The sequence below is a fragment of the Numenius arquata genome, chromosome 12 (genome assembly GCF_964106895.1).
Source record: "Numenius arquata chromosome 12, bNumArq3.hap1.1, whole genome shotgun sequence".
NCBI lineage: Eukaryota > Metazoa > Chordata > Aves > Charadriiformes > Scolopacidae > Numenius > Numenius arquata.
The window spans coordinates 23,828,887-23,847,647 of NC_133587.1; the positions used below are offsets into that span (position 1 = coordinate 23,828,887).

Below are 18,761 nucleotides of genomic sequence, written 5' to 3' on the forward strand. Positions count from 1 at the left end.
TTACAAGTACCTAAAGGGTGGGTTGAAGGATGATGGAGCCGGACTCTTTTCAGTGGTTTCCAGTGACAGGATGAGGGGCAACGGGCACAAGCTGCAACAAGGGAAGTTCCATTCAAATATGAGGAAGAACTTCTTTCCGGTGAGGGTGGCAGAGCCCTGGAACAGGCTGCCCAGGGAGGTCGTGGAGTCCCCTTCTCTGGAGATCTTCAAGACCCGCCTGGATGCAGTCCTGAGTGATGTGCTCTGGGCAACCCTGCTTTGGCAGGGGAGTTGGACTAGATGATCTCTAGAGGTCCCTTCCAACTCTGACAATTCCGTGATCCATGATAATAAGTAGGTCTGGTGAACCAGTTCAGAAACAGCTGATCAGGCTAAACCTATTATTTATTTTTATTCCATATTGGCTGTCAGGAAGCCTATCACAGAAAAAAAAAATCCATCTACCTCTTTACTAAAGCCATGGGTATCTGTCTTCACGAAGACATATCTCCTCTATATTACAAACAAGCTCTGGGCAACTGGACTGACTAAATGAAGTGCTGTTTGTTTACTTAAACCACATGCTACTTTCCAGATAACAACTTTAGCTGATGAATAAGAATTATGAAATACTGGGGATAGTTAGCTCATCTTCCATTGGAGTCATTAATTCTTTTTTCAGCAAATCTTTTATTTATTTAGGAATAGGTAATGATAACTATGACAAGCTTGTTTATTATTTCATGCATCTCTGTCCAGATTAGTGTTTAAGATTTCTTCAGGGAGATAATTTAGTGAGAGAATTTGGGTGTTGTGATTACTATTACTACAGAGCTATAGGAACCAGCAGTTTTAAAAGCTTTTCTCTGAGAAATGAAAGAATGAGATCCCTGAGAAGTTCTTCTGTGCACATTTCATTGTACATTGTCATTTACACCACAATGTGAATCTATAGTTTTTAATTTGGCAATGCGTAGGGCTTTTTGGCATTTAAAATGCTAGAATGACATACTGTTTTTTATGATGTACAATATAGTTTTAGTGTTCTGATAAATCTTACAAACAAGTCAAATGGAGTTAATAAGCATTGGTTTAAATACATTTTTGACATTTTTTAGGCAGTTTCTGTGTTTTGTTACAAATACCTTGGTAAATTTTCTTATTAAAAGTAAATTCTTTAAATCAAAGTATTTGTTTATTGGTGCAGGCGAAGCAACGTTTGTGCAGAAATCTAAAATGAGCGTACTCCCTACCCAGTTGAGCTCTTCAGTCTAAGGGCAGGTAGATCATTACAGGAATTTAAAGCAGAAGGAACAGGAGCGGGCCAGGTTGTAGAAGCAAGGCTGATACATGTGTAGCTATTATTAGAGTATTATAAGACAAGAATATAATTGTATTGCAAAGCTATTCCTTTAAGGAGCAACTCAATATGATAGAGAGAAGGTCTCTGCGTGTCTTTTTGTGAAGTGTATTTGCCTGAAAGTAAATGAGAAACTAAATTGTTTCTTCACTGGAAGCAGTTAAGGTTTTTTTCATGTGCAGAAATTGGCTTTACTAAAACTGACTCTGGACTGAACTTAATACAGTTGTATTCGTCTGCTGGTGGAAGCAGCTCTTAACAGGCTAATTTTTGAGGTTAAATGTCATATAACGTCTTAATTTATTATCTTAAGATGATAGATTACTCCTAGAATTTCCTTATATTTTTCTGGTGTAGGAGATTGACAAGTAAAATTCTATATAAGGTTGGAAAATTTCCATCTGTGAAGATTTTCAAAATTCAACTAAACAAGGCCCTGAGTGAATTAATCTGGTTTTGAATCTGGCACTGCACTGAGCAGGAGGTTGGACTAGATGTCCTGCCCTCCAGATTTTTTTTTGCCCTCCTGCCCTCAACCTATTTTTTTCTCGATTCTAATCAGAGAACACCAAAGTAGAAATTCCCATGTTTTATCTTATAAGTCAAAACTCACTCTTAGAAGTCTTCATCTTGCCCAGCGATTGCTCATGATTTACTTCCCATTGCTGAAGGATGCACTACATAATTCTGAAATTTTAGGCTTCTAATCCGTGATTCACTGTGATTCTTTTGGCTTCATCTGCATTCCATATAAATATAGTGATATATCTATAAAGTGAGATCTGAAGGATGGGGGCATTAGGTTGTTGCTCAAATATAGTCAATTCATCACATGTATCATATTGTGGTTTAGCCCATATATTGAAGAAAGTTGTGTTCTGTTTCCCTTAATTATCCTGTGGTCTTTCTAAGATGGAATTATTTGTATTGTTTTCTGTAATTCTATTACTTGTTACGGACATACTGGTAAGAACATGGGTGGTCTTTGGAGATGCTTAAGCAAAATCATAAGGCTCGTTGTATGCGACTATAGTACCACATGTGAAGTTTTGCTTTTGCTGGTTGACATTTCACTATAATTAACAGCAAGAAAAGGTTTTTTGGTTTTGTTTCGCTTTGTTTTGTTTTTTAATATTTGCCACATAATCCTATTTGCTGATATCAGCTAATAACTTAAACTGGTTTGCCTTCTGAATATAAGGGTGTTCCCATGCATGCGTGAATGTTATCCCCTCTACCTCCCTCCCCCCCCATCAGTAACGTAGATTTGTAAGGAAAAATGATTAATTCTGTTCAGCCATATCTTGTTAGTACAAAATAATGTTCTGATCAATTGGATTCAGAGATTCAATGGAATTTGCAGGCAAGAACATCTGGGAATTGGTCTGGATGGGATTGTCCTTAGTGTGTTAAGGGAGAAAATAAAATCCAACTGATACCTTTTCCTCTAACTGGTGTTGCCTTGTCAGCACAGGAATAAAATTTGAGATCTTTCTCTAATCAAGTGCCTCCCAGAAGACAGCATACATTTAAAAAAAAAACCCAAACACCACAGGTTGTGCTGTTTTGCTTAGGGCTATTTTAAATAAACCTGGACATCTGTGTCTGTAAGTGTGGTGGGAGAGATTAGTCCTGCCAGTTACACAACATGTTTTGTGGATCAGCTTGTCTTGTGACAATTGCCAGTGTTGTCCCTGCACTTCTCTGGTAGATTTTATGACGTGAATGAAATGCTATTCAATTTAAATAAGGTCTATTTTAGCACAGTGAAAGAGGAAACAAGAAGGAACTGCTACTGAGTTCATAAGCTATGATGATTTTGAAAATGAACAGGACTTAAAAATACTGATGCCTTTTCAAATCCTAAAAAAGATCCATGGCTACAGGCAACTAACAAAGCACAAGAGCACATCAGTGTTGCTGTGCCAACTTCAGCAACAAACAATAAGCCGTCATTTTTGTTTTACGCTTTGTAAACTCCAGAACTTTGAACAGGAAGTGAGATGCTAACTGTCTTAATTACTGCTGACTATAGGTGGGATAATTATCCGGAAGGAGTGATGGAAGGAGAGCAGTGCAAATCCAGAGTGAAATTCTGGTTTCCTTAAATAAAAGTTTGCAATACTTTTGTAATAAGTGTTTCAGCCTAATTGAAATCAGTTAAGGACAAATGTAAAATAATAATAATAAAAAATAATCAAGAAACTAAATTCCTTTTTTTTCTAAAACAGAGATGAACTGGAATACTACTGAAAGCCAGTAGAGTCAGACTTCTTAAAGCATGAAAAGCTTGTCTTGCATTTAGTGTTGACTTTCTGACTTTAACCTGGCCAGAGAAGCCAGCATTCTGTCTCTGGAGAATCTTTGAAAGGATTTGAGTACAAATGTATTTGAATTGTAGTATAGCAACACGTATGCTATCTACGTGAATAATAGGTGTGATCCGGGGGACGGGTGTGACCTGGAAAAGATGATGCATCTTAGGTTTCTCTATAATTTTATAATTCTTATCTGTCCATGAATCCTTTGGGGACTGACTTCACGTAGAGCAAGGCAAACACAGATTGTTGAATGCTTGTAAGCAGAAAAATTAGTTGTGGAATTAGCATTCTCCTTATATTTTTCAATTTGAAAGCCTATAACCACTGGATATTTATTGACTGTAACGGAAAACTGCAACCAGGACAGAGATGGAAGTTGTTAGATGTTATAAAAATGCATATTGTTTAAAAAAAGGACAGATACTACCTTACTAACTCTCCTTGTAGTGCCGGGCATATAAGCACAAATAACATCAAGGTTTTTCTTTTGTTTGATGGTACTTTTATACACTATTTTTCATCCTAGAAAAGGTCTCTTTTGGCCTTTGTAATGATTCAAATTTTGTGACCTTCTCTGCTGCTAAACTAGAGAGTGGCAAGAACTAATATAAGTTCAGAAATGCTCGCTGGCCTGCCATCCATCTCTTAAAATCTTGAAATCTTTGTCTCGTATTTCTCCTCTGGAAGCCTTGTCCTTCTTTGCTGCTTTGTCATAGGTACTCCTCTTCTGTGTGGTGTGGACGATGCCCATCATTCACCTATCTACTTTCTGCTGGCTCCTTGTTCACTCTCTTCCTCTTTATCTTTAGGAGTCTCACCTAAACAATAATTGCCTTGCTAATTAGCACAGCAGAGTAGCAATCTCAGTGGCATCTTTGTAGTATTCCTGTCCGCTCAGCAGGAGCCCGGTGGCGATAGCAGCAGTGGTACAGTTGATAAATTTGGGTGGTAATTCCTTAAGCAGAAATTGATTCCCTCATAAACTGGAGGAAATACGACTTTTAATTGAGCATAACCGGATGAGTTTAAGGAGAGAATTAATTCCATTTCCAAGCAATGAAGCAGAGAGGAAAAAGCAGGCTTTAGCCAGTTCCTAAAGAAATCAAATTTTCAGGGATGACACAGGTTTGTTTTTACTTCTTTGGTGAGAGTTAGCACAACAAGTGTTGAGAGCTCAAGACTTGCAGAACTGGAGTTTCCATTCTTGTGACTTTCATCACTGCAGGTGGTGGAGACTCTCTTGTGACCAGAGACTTGCTAGGGATGTGCTGGAAGGGATCTCTTTATCTGGGATTTTACAAAGTTGATTGATCCTGGTAGCCTGTTAATAACGTTGCTTTACAATAATGTGAGGCATTGCTTCTCTTAACATTTTTGAATTAGTTGACTATTATATAGCACATCTATAAATGCAGGTTTGCCTAAGGTGTATGTTGGCTCATTTTTGAGGAGAATTCTATTATATTTCTGAAGTTGCAGATTCTTTTGAAAATCTGAACTTCTGAGTCCTCTATAGCACAGGCACTATATTCAGGGAGGTGATCACCTCCCTCTGCCCAGCACTTGTTAGAACGTACCTACTTCACTGTGACCAGTTTTGGTGCCCCAGCAGAAGAAAGACATGGATAAATCAGAGAGGGTTCAGTGAAAAGCCTCCAAGTGATCGTTGGGGCTGGATCACTTGGCCTGCAGGGACAGGCTGGGGAACTGGGGCTTGTTCATCCTGCAGATGAGATGGCTTCGAGGGCAACCCAAATCCCCCAGCATCTACAAGGAGGTTATCAAAAGCATGAAGCCAGGCTCTTCAGAGGTGCAAGGTGGGAGGTCAAGAGGCAAACACTAGAAATGGAAAGAGAGGTTCAGATTGGGTGTAAGAAAAAACATCTTCATCAGAAGGATAGTCTTGTCAACAGGGTGGGTTTTCCCAGAGAGATTGTGCAGTCTCTGTCCTTGCAGGTTTTCAAGGCCCAACTGGATAAAGTCCTGAACAAGCTGGTCTGGTCTGGTCTCACAGCTTGAGAAGGAGGTTGGACTAGAGACCTCCTGAGCCCTCTTTCTGCCTTGTGGTCTTGAGAACAAGACGTAGTCCATCATCATAGCTCTGATACAGGAGAGGCATTCTTTTTCAAGATTTTGGATTTATCAGCAAATCAAACATGTATTTTGTGTTGATACTCAGTATTGCAGCAATAGATAAAAGAACAACCAGGGGTCCAAAATTTGGTGCTTCCTCTAGAAGAGGAAATGGCTCAGCATGGGATGTGATGTAATGTGCTCTCCTGACCCAGACAAAGTCTATTCTGAATCAGAAAGAAGTCTGTTCCTGATGTTTCTTTTGTCTGAAAACCAGAAAATGTTTGGTTTTCTAGGTCGCAATCATTTTAAAAACCTGAGTTTACTTGTTATCCTGGAAAGTGGCTGTTGTACTCTACTAAGCTTTGAATGTTCCAGAACACAAAAAATATTCCCACATTGAGTTAGGAAAGATCATAAGACCATATGCTACTTTTATGATTTCCTTTAAGTTTTCTAGTGCAATTAATTTATATTTTATTTTCCTTCAGGTTCACATCTAATCATTCAGTAGCAGGCACATTTCTGTTTCCAGGTTGCCTCAAACATGTACTTCTCTTTTAACTCTCCCATCTTTATTTAAGCAATCATACCTCAATAGTGCTAATATAAATCCATAGTACAAGATCTGCTTTTGCTGTAAGAAAATACACTTAGATTTATTCATCACTAGAGATTATATACTATCAGATGGTTTCCTACAACCTTTTACTAATTTTTTTGTTTTCTAAATGAATGTTGTATCTACTCTTCACATTCTTGTGTTCGCTTGTAGGTGGAAAACAAGAGGCAGTAACATACAGAGACTTCAGTCTTGCTTCTTAGTAATGAAGTGAGGATATTGCCCTAAAAGTGCGGTAGGAAGGACTCATGAGTCAGAATCACAAGCTCTGTCTTGCTCTCCCTCTCGCAAAAGGCAGTTGGTGGAGCCATACAAGCAGTGACAGCCACGCGGATTGGGCACGCAGGGCTGCCTTTAGCTTCTCACCCTTGGATGATTATCACACACAGCACATTTGGTACCCTCACCCACTCTGTATGGATGTACTAGGTTAGGTGTCTTTTTAGAGTCAAGTCTAAAAGAGCCAATGGATGTGAACAGTTGACAACATGCAATCTCTACATTAAGTGGTGTATTTGGGTTTTAGAATAAAAACTGTGAAGACGTACGCTGAAGAGAGAGAATTTTCCAAGATTATTATTTTGATATGAGATAGACAAGAGGGACAAAAGGCCTTTCCAGGGACTTTTCCGTCAATGAGAAAGTGTCATGCACTGTTGCATTTTTAAAATCGATGAGAATAACTGTAATATCTAAATGGTGTAAGAAGCCTCACCCTCTTGGTGAGGTAGCTTGCTTTGGTTTATGCTAGACCTGGAGGACAGGTAATAGATATAAAGAAACAGACCACCTGATACTTTTCAAACGGCGTACGTTGGGATGAACGCTGGTACGAAGGACTAATGCCTGAAAGCACAAGGACTCATGTGGCTTCTGACACACTTGGAAACTGACTTACATTTTAGCCCACTGACGAGGATATGTCTATTTTACATAGTGTTTTTATCCTGAAGTAAAAGGTGCCATGTACTGAGAAGACTACTCACTTGGTGTTTCTGGCAGTATCAGAGAGAGCAAGTCAGCAGATGCTTAAAGGATGGTCACGGCTGCCGGGGATACCTGAGTTGAGTCACAAACAAATGACTCTTGATAAGCTTGAGCTTTCACTGAGCATGGGTTAGGGAAATTTAATTAATTAATTCTTTAGTCTTTACTGTGTGTAATTTAATAAAGGTGTTGATAAAAAACCCCTCTCCTAATATAAGCAGTGAGCAAATTGCAGTCTTTTATGTCATGACAGTCATTGATTGCTGTTAACAAAAGATCATGACTAGAAAAATCAAGACTTCAGTAATAGATGATGGGCTGGAGAATAAACTTATCAAAGGTGAGAAAATATTGAAGACAGCTAGTCTATGACAGCGTTTGCTTCAGAGTGCATGCTTGCCAAACTAACTCATGAAGATATATGGAAAAAATGTAATTATTTAAATAGATGAATACTATATTTACAGTATAGAAATGAAGGGCAGCAAGTAAAAATACGTGTTTAAAGCAGTTGTTACATTTGAAATCATAAACTATGGAAGACTTCACTGTATATACTTAACCTCAACATTTTTAACAAGTTAAAAAACAAACAAACAAACCACCAAACCTTCCATTCATTATCTGGAGTAGATTAAAAATGGTACATTTGAAAACCAAGTAGTGATTGTAGATATAGAGATAATTTGATAAAATGCAAAGAAAATATTTTTTTTCCCTTCAGAATTCTCCATTGCTAACAGAATTTCATGCTAAATTTTCAAGGAAGTTATTTTTATGTATGCAGAAAATCTTAATGACTTGAACCAAAATCCCAGATAAAAATATACTGAAGATCTGGAACAGGGAATCTAAATTGACACTTTTAACTGAGCTGAGACAAATTGAGATGATGGTTGCCATGCTTTCCTTTAAATTCTTTCCTTTTCTAGTTGCTTTTCTTTCCTTGTTGTCATCCCAGATGTGGTTTCCATTTTTCCTTTTTTCAATTAAGCCTTTGTAATTTCGTGGCTGACCCAATCTTTTGTCTTTCTTTGTGTGCTCTTGTATCGGCATATAGCATTTTATATTTTAAATCATTTTTCTGAGTTGTCTTTCTGCAATTTAAAATCCTTCCTTTTGTGATATCTGCTGTTGATTAATTAATTCAGTCAAAAAACGATACCTGCATTTTTCCTGAAAACCTTCCCTTTTTTACACTCCTGTCTCAGTAAACACCACCACATTTCCACTTGTTGTTACTAATAGTCCTGGTTTACCATTGCCTAAGGGCTTAGACATATAATCAAGTTACCAGAGCTTTAAAAAGTTACCGTGAGTCAACCAAGTTGTGTTAATATCCATGTGTGTGCTGAGAGTCTGAGGCAAAAGTGAGACGATTCAAGTTCATGCAGCTTGCAATCATTTCCTTGCTGTATTTTTCTTCCTTTGACACCTGTCACTGAGTTGTTTCACTGGCAACATCTTAGCTCTGTCATTGCTCTGACTTTTCCTTACAGCTCAAAATCATCAATAATTTAATCCCATCCTCTAGATCCAATTAATTGTCTTGGAAAAATCAAATCCCATTTTTCATTAGTTTTGGGTGGGGTTTTTTGTTTTTCAAGTTCTCAATTATGTTATTATATTGTTCACAAAGCATATTTTGAAAAGCTAGGAGACCTCCTTATATTCCTGCCGTTGCCCTCTTCCTCAAAAGCACTTTCTCTTGTTTCATAAGTGGGAGAATCTCTCTGTCAGAATATAGAGCTACCAGATTATCCTCCTTCAGAGGCTTTCACAGAACTAATCTCTGCCATAATACATATAGAAAACTTACTTAAACAACAGCCCACCATGGTTATGCAAGGGATGAGTCATAATGCTGGGATCGAATATTTAAAAATGCTTTATTTTCTATTGCGTTGCTACCTTGATCCCTTTCTTACTCCTTTTTTTTTTTCCCCTGCTCATATTCTCTCATCCTTTAGATTGCAAGTTCTTTTAAGCAGGGTTTGTCGTTCACTTTCTGACTGTACAGTTCTTTGTACAGTAGGGTCTTAAGTAGTTTTCCCTCTTAGATGGTTTTTGCAGAAAAATGGTAAAACATAACACATCAGAGCATCCCACAGATTTTGGGGAAAGTTTAGCTCGGACTCTGAGGGGTCCGTTTGTTGTTTACTAACTAGGCCAAGCTCTGCAGCTGCCCTTTTGGAAACAATTTGTGTATTGCCAAAGTTTTTCTGAAGAGTCACCATGAAAAGACTATCATTCCTCAAATATTTTTTTTTCGTGTACCTTATTTCGTAGCACACAATAAGTAGTATCACATCACAAGGACATAATACACAATCTCCAATCATGTCCTAGCAGGATGCGTGATGTCCCTCTTATTACTTCAACAAGATTAGAAGATAAGCAGTTGGCAATATCTCTGCATACATTCTGAATATTGAAATGAATTGTTCCTCTTACTGGCACATGGAGGCCTGAGCTTTCCATATGCAAAGTATAAATCAAATGAAGACATAAGATATTTCTCCTCTTGGAGTTGAAATGCTCTTCAGCATTAAATGAATGAAGAGATGGAAAATACATCTAGGAGAAGAACCCAGTATTGTAAATGAGTTTATATGTTATATGCAGTCACATGTATTTTTTTTGTTTCTTGTAAAATCTTGGTGTATGTTTGCTTACTGCTTCATGCTTTCATTTAATCAATAATAATGTAAAAAGACTCTACTTGAAGGAACTTGTTTTATCCTTTAAGAAGAGAATTATTTCAGAAGTTTTAGTAATTTGTAAAGTTATCTGTCCTAATAATGTCCAATTCATAAGTGGATTACACCGTTAAGGAGAAACTCATGGTACTCAGAGGATCGATTTTATTTTTTATGAGGAAGACATAACGTAAAGGCCGTGACTGAATTTGCAAGTGTAATGATAGCTGTATTAACCCAGTGAGAATTTTTTACAGTAACAGACCAAACACATCAACAGATTTTGCACTATGAATGTAACACTTCACTCAAAATCTGTACTTAAGCTGCAACTGTACTGACCAAAGTTAAGCGTGGGTACAAAAAATTAAGAAGAAAAATAAGAGAGGTAGAGGCACCACCTAATTTAACTAACGAATTTCTACCTGCAAGTAAAGGAAAATAATAAAAAAACCTCTTCTTACTTGAAGGATCCAGTCTCTTGAAGATGCTACACTTCTACAATACTAAAGAAGATAAAACATGTATGGTCTTGAAGAAAAAGGAGCTCAAATATAGTCACATATGAACACTAACAGTGTGAAAAGTGTGGGTTCATATTATAAGAATACCTCATAGAAGCTACTCGAATATAATAAGTGGTAAGATAGTTGGTAAATATTTGTCAAGAATGTCATTAAAACAGGAAATTATTTTTCAAACAAACTGGGTTTGTAAACCTGCCAAGTAAGGAGGAAAAGAAAAAAGAACAAATAGATGGGGTAATTATTAACATGACTTATCTCACTTTTATTAGACAATTTCCCAAGAAAAGATGAGGAATTGGGGGCTACGGTAGCCTATATTACATGTAATATAGGCCTATAATAGGCCTATAATAACAGCCTATGTTACTGTAACTCTTCCATATCACAGTGGAAGGAGGTGGAGACCCACAGAATCTGGGAAAGGCTGAATTTCAGAAGCTCTTGGGAAAAGATCCGTTCTATTCTCCAGAGCAACTCCAAAAAAAATTATGTCCCAGGCTGATAATTTACTTTCCTTAGCTGTCATGAATGGTTAGTCCACATCCACTTGGCCCTATTTTCCTTAATAGTCAAGGTATTTCCACTGTAGTTTCATCATAGTTTTTATCTAAGTTTGAATATTTTTTTCCTCTGAAAGTGATTGAAAACATTCTTAGCTCGTATAAAATACTCAGTAGTTTATAAAGTGAATGAATTGTAATTGTATGCACCCCTTTTTCCTGGATTGCCCTGGTGTCAGGCTTTGAATTTTTTTCCATATTTGAGAAGTGAAGAAGCTCCCAACTTCCGCTTTCCACCGAAAATTTATATGACCATGTCTGTCCCACTGGGGAAATAAATGTAATGTTGAGTTTGATTCATGCGATTTGTCAATATAATTAAAATAAATTGAATTACTATGATTTTTTGGATGTGTGTTGGGACTGTGGCCAACAAGACATGACCAGCACTGTAAATGATCACTCTGGCCTGGAAGATGAAATTCCAATTTTAGCAATTCCGGCCTGACCCAAAAGGCATCTTGCCCCCTTAGGGGAGATACAAATTGTGTTTCTGTGCTTCATGACTTCTTTTTTTTTATGGGATGAGGACCAGTTAGGCAGCATCCCTTCTGGACAGTAGAATGAAACATATAAAAAATGATGCCATGCCAGTTGGTTATTGGAAAATATGATGCGTTCACTCGTGCAAGCGCTGTAGAAAGCTAACACCCACCCTGTCTGTTGTGTCAGGCTTAATAGCTGGTTTGTTTGTTTTCCTGTCATTTAAAGGTAGGGTTGCTTTGGAGCTGCTTTATAACACCATGCTTTGCTTGGTGGCAGAGCGGCACCAAGGAGCTGCAGTGCTGGTGGGGAAGGGTTTGGAGGTGACCTTTCTGAAGAGCGTTGAGTTGTGGGACCCTAGAGTGTCCTGTGGGCTGGGGCTCCATGGAGGGGGAGATTCATCACAGCCTCAGCTTTCCTTAATGCTGTGGTAACATAAATGGTTTTGACCAGAGGCTGCTGTTGGGTCAATCATAATAGGATTTAAACTCTACACCAAACTTCTGTCCTCTTGTTGCTGCTCGTCTTTTGCCACTGTTTCCACTGGGGAGCTGTGTCAGAACTTGTGGCCAGCAGGAGTAGGGCAGTGATGGTGCCTCTGTACTGGGCACTGGTGAGGCCTCACCTCGAGTGCTGTGTTCAGTTCTGGGCCCCTCAGTACAGGAAGGACATTGAGCTGCTGGAGCGTGTCCAGAGGAGAGCCACCAAGCTGGTGAGGGGTCTGGAGAACAAGTCATAGGAGGAGAGGCTGAGGAACTGGGCATGTTTAGTTTGGAGAAGAGGAGGCTGAGGGGAGACCTCATTGCCCTCTGCAACTCCCTGAAAGGAGGGTGTAGAGAGGTGGGTGTTGGCCTCTTCTCCCAAGGGAATCATGACAGGATCAGAGGAAATGGTCTGCAGTTGTGGCAGGGGAGGATTAGATTAGATATTAGGAAGAATTCCTTTACTGAGAGAGTGGTCAGGCACTGGAACAGCCTGCCCAGGGAGGTGGTGGAGTCGCCACCCCTGGAGGTATTTAAGAAATGCGTAGACATGGCACTTCAGGGCATGCTCTAGTGCCCGAGATTGTTGGGTTGTGTCTGTTTGTGGGTGGGTGTGGGGTGTGGTTGTGGGCATTTGTTTTGTGTGGGGTTTTTTTGTTTTGGTTTTGGTGTTTGGGGTTTTTTTTTGGTTTTGGGGGTTTTTTTGTGGTTGGATTCGATGATCTCAAAGGTCCCATCCAACCAAGAAGATTCTGTGAAATTCTGTGAAATCACTGGTGATGGAGCAATTTAGTTGTTACACAGACACACGCCATGGCAGGATTCGGTCCTTGCTGGGGCGTGCCGACGTACAGTGACACGTGCCTGACCACTGCTCTCAGCTGTGATCTCCAGCGCCTGTTTTTCTAGCCGCTGTAAATTTCTATCCAAGGCAGGTGCTGCGGTCAGCTACAGTCATCTTTTTCAACTAGAACGTTGCATGTCTGCCAGTGAATCGTAAATGCATGTTGTTCCCATGTCAGTTTATGAAAGGCTGGAGGGTGACTCTGAGAAGCAGAATATAGAAATTCAATGTTTTGTTGGGCTTTTGCCATATTAGGATCTAATATTTCTGTGTTAAGTGGTGCAGTTATTCTTTGCTCCTTTCCCCTGCTGATGTCAGAACAAATATAAGCAGCGACTAGGGGGTTAAATTCCTGCTCAACAGGCATATTTTTGGATTTACGGGGTTTTTTTGTGAGAGAGCTGAGAGTGGAGCTCACTGCTTTGCAGCGGAGGGAAGCGCTGCGTGACGGATCGGAGCGGCTGAGGGAAACGTGGCTGGCAGCAGGCATACATGACGGGAACGAGACGCTGTACCAGCTCTCCCGGTTTCGCAGGGACCTTGTGTTTTCCAGCTGTTTACCCTTGAGATGTAAAATGGCAATTTGGCATAGGCTAACAACCCGGTGTGATGTGAGCATCTGCGTAAAAGGCTTCACATATGGAGCATGCCCAGTGATATGAACAGCCTGTTACCCCACCCCCAGCCAATCTAGGAAGAGATGAAATGAACTTTGCACTTGCAAATGTCACTGAATACATTTTGCACAGGATTTTAAAAGGTTCTCTTATAAGCACTATTTTTAACAGCCAAATCCGCCCCCCAAAACAGAATGGAAAAAGTCCTAGGTATTTTTCTGTGATCATTCTCAGCTTATGATCAATTGAAGCATCTCTCACAACGTTTAAACATTTACCTGAAGCCTGGCTTATTTTACCTTTTTATCTTTCAAGTTGAGGTTTTTGGAGATGGTGTGGATTTTTTTTTGGATTTGCTTTTTCTTTTTTTTTTTTTTTCCTAATGGCATGAGAAAATCTGAGAATTGAATTGCAGTAGAATACTTGGAAACAGTGAGGTTTCAAGCTTGAAAGGCAGAGGGAAGAGAAGGAAGGCTCTCCGAGCAGAGCATGGATAGGAAAGGAGCAGTGATTCTGCGGTGCTCAGTGTGCACATGTTTTATGAGATCAGTGCCGGGCGCTGCAGCTGCGGACAATAACTGAGCTGTCTGGCTAATGAAGGCCACCTGGATCAGGCTTCTGAAAAGAGCCAAAGGAGGACGTCTGAAGAATTCTGATATCTGTGTAAGCCCTATGTTTTCATTATCGGTTATATATATTGCAGAGAGGGAGGGGAAAAAAAAAAAAAAAGATGGTGAGGAGAGGACAGTTGTTTTCATTCTGATTGAATTAGCAGAACTCTATTTTGTATGCAGGGGGATGCAGAGGGAAAGCAGAGCTGTCGTTATTTATAGAGCTGGTCTGGCATTGTGGCTGCTTCCATTGTGGTGATATGGGGACATGTGTTGAGTCCAGACGGATTTTATTAGTTGGAAGTTGATTTGTGGTCATTTGCATGTTTTGCTGAGGGGCAGAGATGGATACGAGCCATTTGCAGTTCTGATGGGGAAAGTGTGTCAGGTAAAGAGGTTGCCCTAAAATAATAAATGGATAGCAGAGGTTAAATCTGTTAGCAGTAGTATTGTGTAATGGTAATTATTGATACTGAATTTGCATTTTGATTATAAAAAGTCTGTTTCCTTGCTGATGCTGTCACTGTTCAGAGTTTTAATTTTTATGGAGCCATCCTTGAAGCTGCTGTGTGTCCTTCAGCCCTGCACTGCACCACTGCTGTAACTCCAAAGAGCAACTGGCTCTGCTTGCTGAAAAGCACACACATAAGAGCATGGGGATAGTGCAAGAAATAAAACACTGGGGAAGACACCTGCACTTCTGGAAGGTCTCCAGAAGAAAACTTTTACCTAGATACAATTTTTCTAAGTGACTTTCCCTTTAGGGCAATTATTCCCTTTTCAGGGGTACAGAAGTAAGAGAAAAGGCAAGGTGTATAACCACTTCTACTTTTTTTTTTTTTTTTTTTTTTCCCCTAAACACTGAAACAACTTGTGACACTATTTTTCCTTTTCTTGTGCAGGGTTCGGCGGACTCCTACACCAGCCGTCCATCTGATTCAGATGTATCTCTGGAAGAAGACAGGGAAGCAGTACGGAGAGAGGCAGAGCGACAGGCCCAGGCACAGCTGGAAAAAGCAAAGGTAAGGTGTTACTTCATGTCACAGACTCACAAAATGTTTAGCTTTAAAACACTATCATCTCATTCACTAGTGATACTGCTGTTTTAATATGTTAATGTATAGCATAAGACCTCTTACAAAGATTTTCCTGACAACAGTAGAAAATAGATTTTCCAGGAAAAATCACTTAGAATCAGTATTCTATAAAAAGTATTTGATTGGCTTTGTGTATTTCAGAATAATCTTACTTAGATGTGTGCATTTTTTCTGTTATTGAGTATATCCGTTTACTTGCAATGTATAGGGTCAAAGCTTTGAGTTCTTACTGAAGATGTTTGTGAAAGTTTGCCCGTGGATTGCTATGGCACTCAAAACTTACAGTTCTAGAAATCAACCCTCAAACATTAGTTGCTGCAAGTCATATGTAAATAAGGAGAATCTGTTACAAAGGTCTTTTTTGCCTGAAGACTTCACTGGTTTTCTTTACAGTGTGTTAAATGACCCCATGAGTAATATGCTCTAGGACTTGTTACAATTTCTCCTTCTATCTCCGTATTCCTGGCAGATAGTAACAATTTAGTAAGGAAATACTAAATGAGCTTTAGATTCTTGCTGTGTGTTTTATATTTTCCATGAGATGTATTTAAAACTGTGAGGGTTTTAGCAGTGAAAGGGTATGGGCTTGTTTTTCTTTCATCCATGTTGTATCTTTAAGTACTATTGCACCTGTAAAAATCATGCTCATCTGATTTGTTATCATTTGTTTATCACTTTGTTCCAGTTTTTCTTTTTTTGCATGCTATCTGCCAGATCTTGGTGTATCACTGTGTTCCAAGATCTGTTTTCTTTTTTCATTTCTCATATTTAAATATTTAAAGACACTGTTGAAATCCCTCCTCAGATCTACCTGATCTGCATTGCTCTCTCACTTTCTCTCCGACTCCCTTCCTCCATTTTGCCTTGTTTTTTGTTTCCCTATCTCCCTTCCGTCTCCTCTTCTGCTTCCTTTTCCGCTGCCAGCTTTGCCTCTGCCCATTTACGCCCCCCTGTCTTACAAGGGTTCTTCGGAAATTGGGGAGCCCAGATCACTGAGCTATGCACCTGATCACATGGCGAGGGCCAGCTCCATAAATAATACAGTCCTATAATGCACAAGCAGACAGCTTCATCAGGCCAGAAAATTTGAACAGGGAAGCCAAAGATTTTTTTTTATTTTTTATCTTTTTTTAAAATGTGATTGTTGACGGATGTGTAATAAGAGCTTCTAAACCAGCTTTTTAATGAGATGCTGGAACTTGCCAAGAGGTCCTCAACATCTCTTTGAAGTCAGGTCCTGCTCTCCTGGGATCAATATAGCAGAAACTCAACAGAAGCAGCCCGCTTCTTCCCTTCCACCTTGTATCTCAGAGATGTTGCCGATCGTAATCAGGAGTTTCAGTTCTATCAGGGCTGCTTTTTGCTAGTTCGAGATTTCTTTGCTCCTAGGAAAAACAAAGATAAAGTCTGCCCTGAAATTCAGGTGGAAGTGCTGAATTTTATCAGTAAATGCACAATTTTTAAAAGAGCTGAAGTAATAATATCTTGCAGGCTAATCAGGGTAGCAGTACAGCGCTTACTGCTGAACTGGTGCATCTCTCAGCGATGAGTAGATCTATGCGAGTGTTGCTATGGGAATTTGGCTTACTGATGCTGGCTTGAATGCATGGACAGCCCTTATGTAATATTCATGACCTCTAGCACAGCTGCCATTGTAGTTTGTAGAGGAAACTGCTAGCAGACCCTGACTTTTAAAAACTGTATTTCTATACATCAAAGCAACGTTCTCACTCCAGCTGGCATAAGATACAGTCTCTAGGTCTGACACCATCTGAAACTGTAAGACAACTTGTGAACAGTCGAAGTAGCAAAGGCACTGCCAACATCAACCTGCTATAACAATGGGTAATTCCAGTCACATAGAAAAGACAAAATGAATTATTTACATCATTTGTGCTTTAAAATGGTTTAAAGCTGGAACTACATTAGCAGTTTTGTTTCTCTAGTCAAATGTTAAAAATCATTCTGGGCTGTAATGCATGGAAATAATTTCATGTGGAGGCTATAACAGTGTAATATTTAGTCTAGTGTAATATTTAACTTAATATTAAATAAAATATTATATGCATTTGATCCTTACATTTGAAATAAATGTTTAAAAAGACATAAATTAAACCCAACCCAAGAGATCTAAAATATGACAGGGTGTGCTTTTCTGCCTTGATTGGTAACTGAGTCCTTCACCTCCCTGAAACACAGCACAATTAATGAAGAATTAATGAATTAATTAACTCCTGTTGGTGCTGCCCGGCTCCTGGGCGCCCCCAGCCCTGTTTCCCAGGGGCAGCAGGTTTTTCTGCCTCCTCTCCAGAGCTGCCTTGCCTTTGCCCTGACGGGCTCTTAGGCAGAGCCCAAGTGACGCAGCTGCTTTAACTTTTCACCTTTTAATATTGTGAGTGGAAGTGTTGATCCTAAATAAAGTCATTAAAATTGTATTTGTCACAGGAATTAGGAGAGGATGACATACATGAATAATGCAGCGGTGGAGGGAAAATGATAGAGAATTAAGGGTAGATAAAAAACTGTTGAACTGTGTCACGCACTTAATGGAAACAGTTTAATGACATCCATTTTCCTTCCTTACAGCTAGGGAAAACACCTTAAACTGAAGAGAAAAATATAGTAATAAAGCACACAATGGCAAATTGTTAGGAGGATTTTAAGATATTTTTAATTTGGATTTGTATGGATTCTAAGTGTTTGTGTAGCATGAAGCCAGAATGTAATATGTGTCTCTGACAGGGATCCAAACAGGGAAAATAAAAACGCGTGTAAGAAAATAGACATTCTGGCCATTTTTATTTATTTATTTAATACAAGCTTTGCTTCTCTGGAAAATGGTTAAGCATATTTTGCTGACTCACTTGGCATGTGACTTACTGTGAGGAAGGTGGGGCCACAGGCGCATGTTTGGAGTCGTCTAGGGACAGAAAATTAAGAGGCAACTGATGAGGCTACCTGCAGGCCAGTAGCTAATCCCAAGGGAAACAAATCTTCAGATGAAGCTGTTAAGCGCAAAGCTGAGATGAAATGCTCTCCGTTAGAGCAGTTCAGCAGTGCAAGTGCGGAAAGATTGTTTTTTGCTTTCGTTAGTTTTTTTTTTTTTAAATAGAAAAAAAAAATAATTCAAGGCATTGAGGATTTCCTTGGTATCCTCCTCATAGCCACATGCTGTGGACTCTCTCTAGGATAAAGACGACCTGTGTCATGGCTGAGTAGGGCATGCTAACAATGCCCAAATCTAAGGGCTTGCACTGATATTTTACTGGATTTCCCATTTCCACAAAAACATGAATCTTAAGCATTCACAAGCCAGAAAGCAAACAAGAAGCCCAATGTCATTAATTGCTTTCAGTGTTAATGTTTTAAAAATTGTCATTTTCACAGAAAAAAGTTTTGAAAAAGTTTTTAGTTTTGAAGGGTGAGGATTGAAAATAAAAGATAGTAACCATAGTAAGTAAAGATATTTTTCTGTCCATTCCTTGCAAGTATTCAGTTA

The 18,761-nt window shown here is 39.1% G+C and overlaps 1 protein-coding gene across 5 annotated transcripts in view; it reads left to right on the forward strand.

Moving 5' to 3' along the window:
* Window positions 1–18,761, forward strand: part of CACNB2 (calcium voltage-gated channel auxiliary subunit beta 2) — a 268,026-nt gene that overhangs the window by 156,925 nt on the left and 92,340 nt on the right. For 3 of the 5 annotated variants that reach the window (XM_074157220.1, XM_074157221.1, XM_074157223.1), the window contains one exon: window positions 15,068–15,187. In XM_074157220.1, the coding sequence (XP_074013321.1) occupies window positions 15,068–15,187 (120 nt within the window). Of the gene's footprint in view, window positions 1–14,148; window positions 14,218–15,067; window positions 15,188–18,761 lie in introns of those variants that run through there. The other 2 variants (XM_074157222.1, XM_074157224.1) reach the window with 1 other exon arrangement.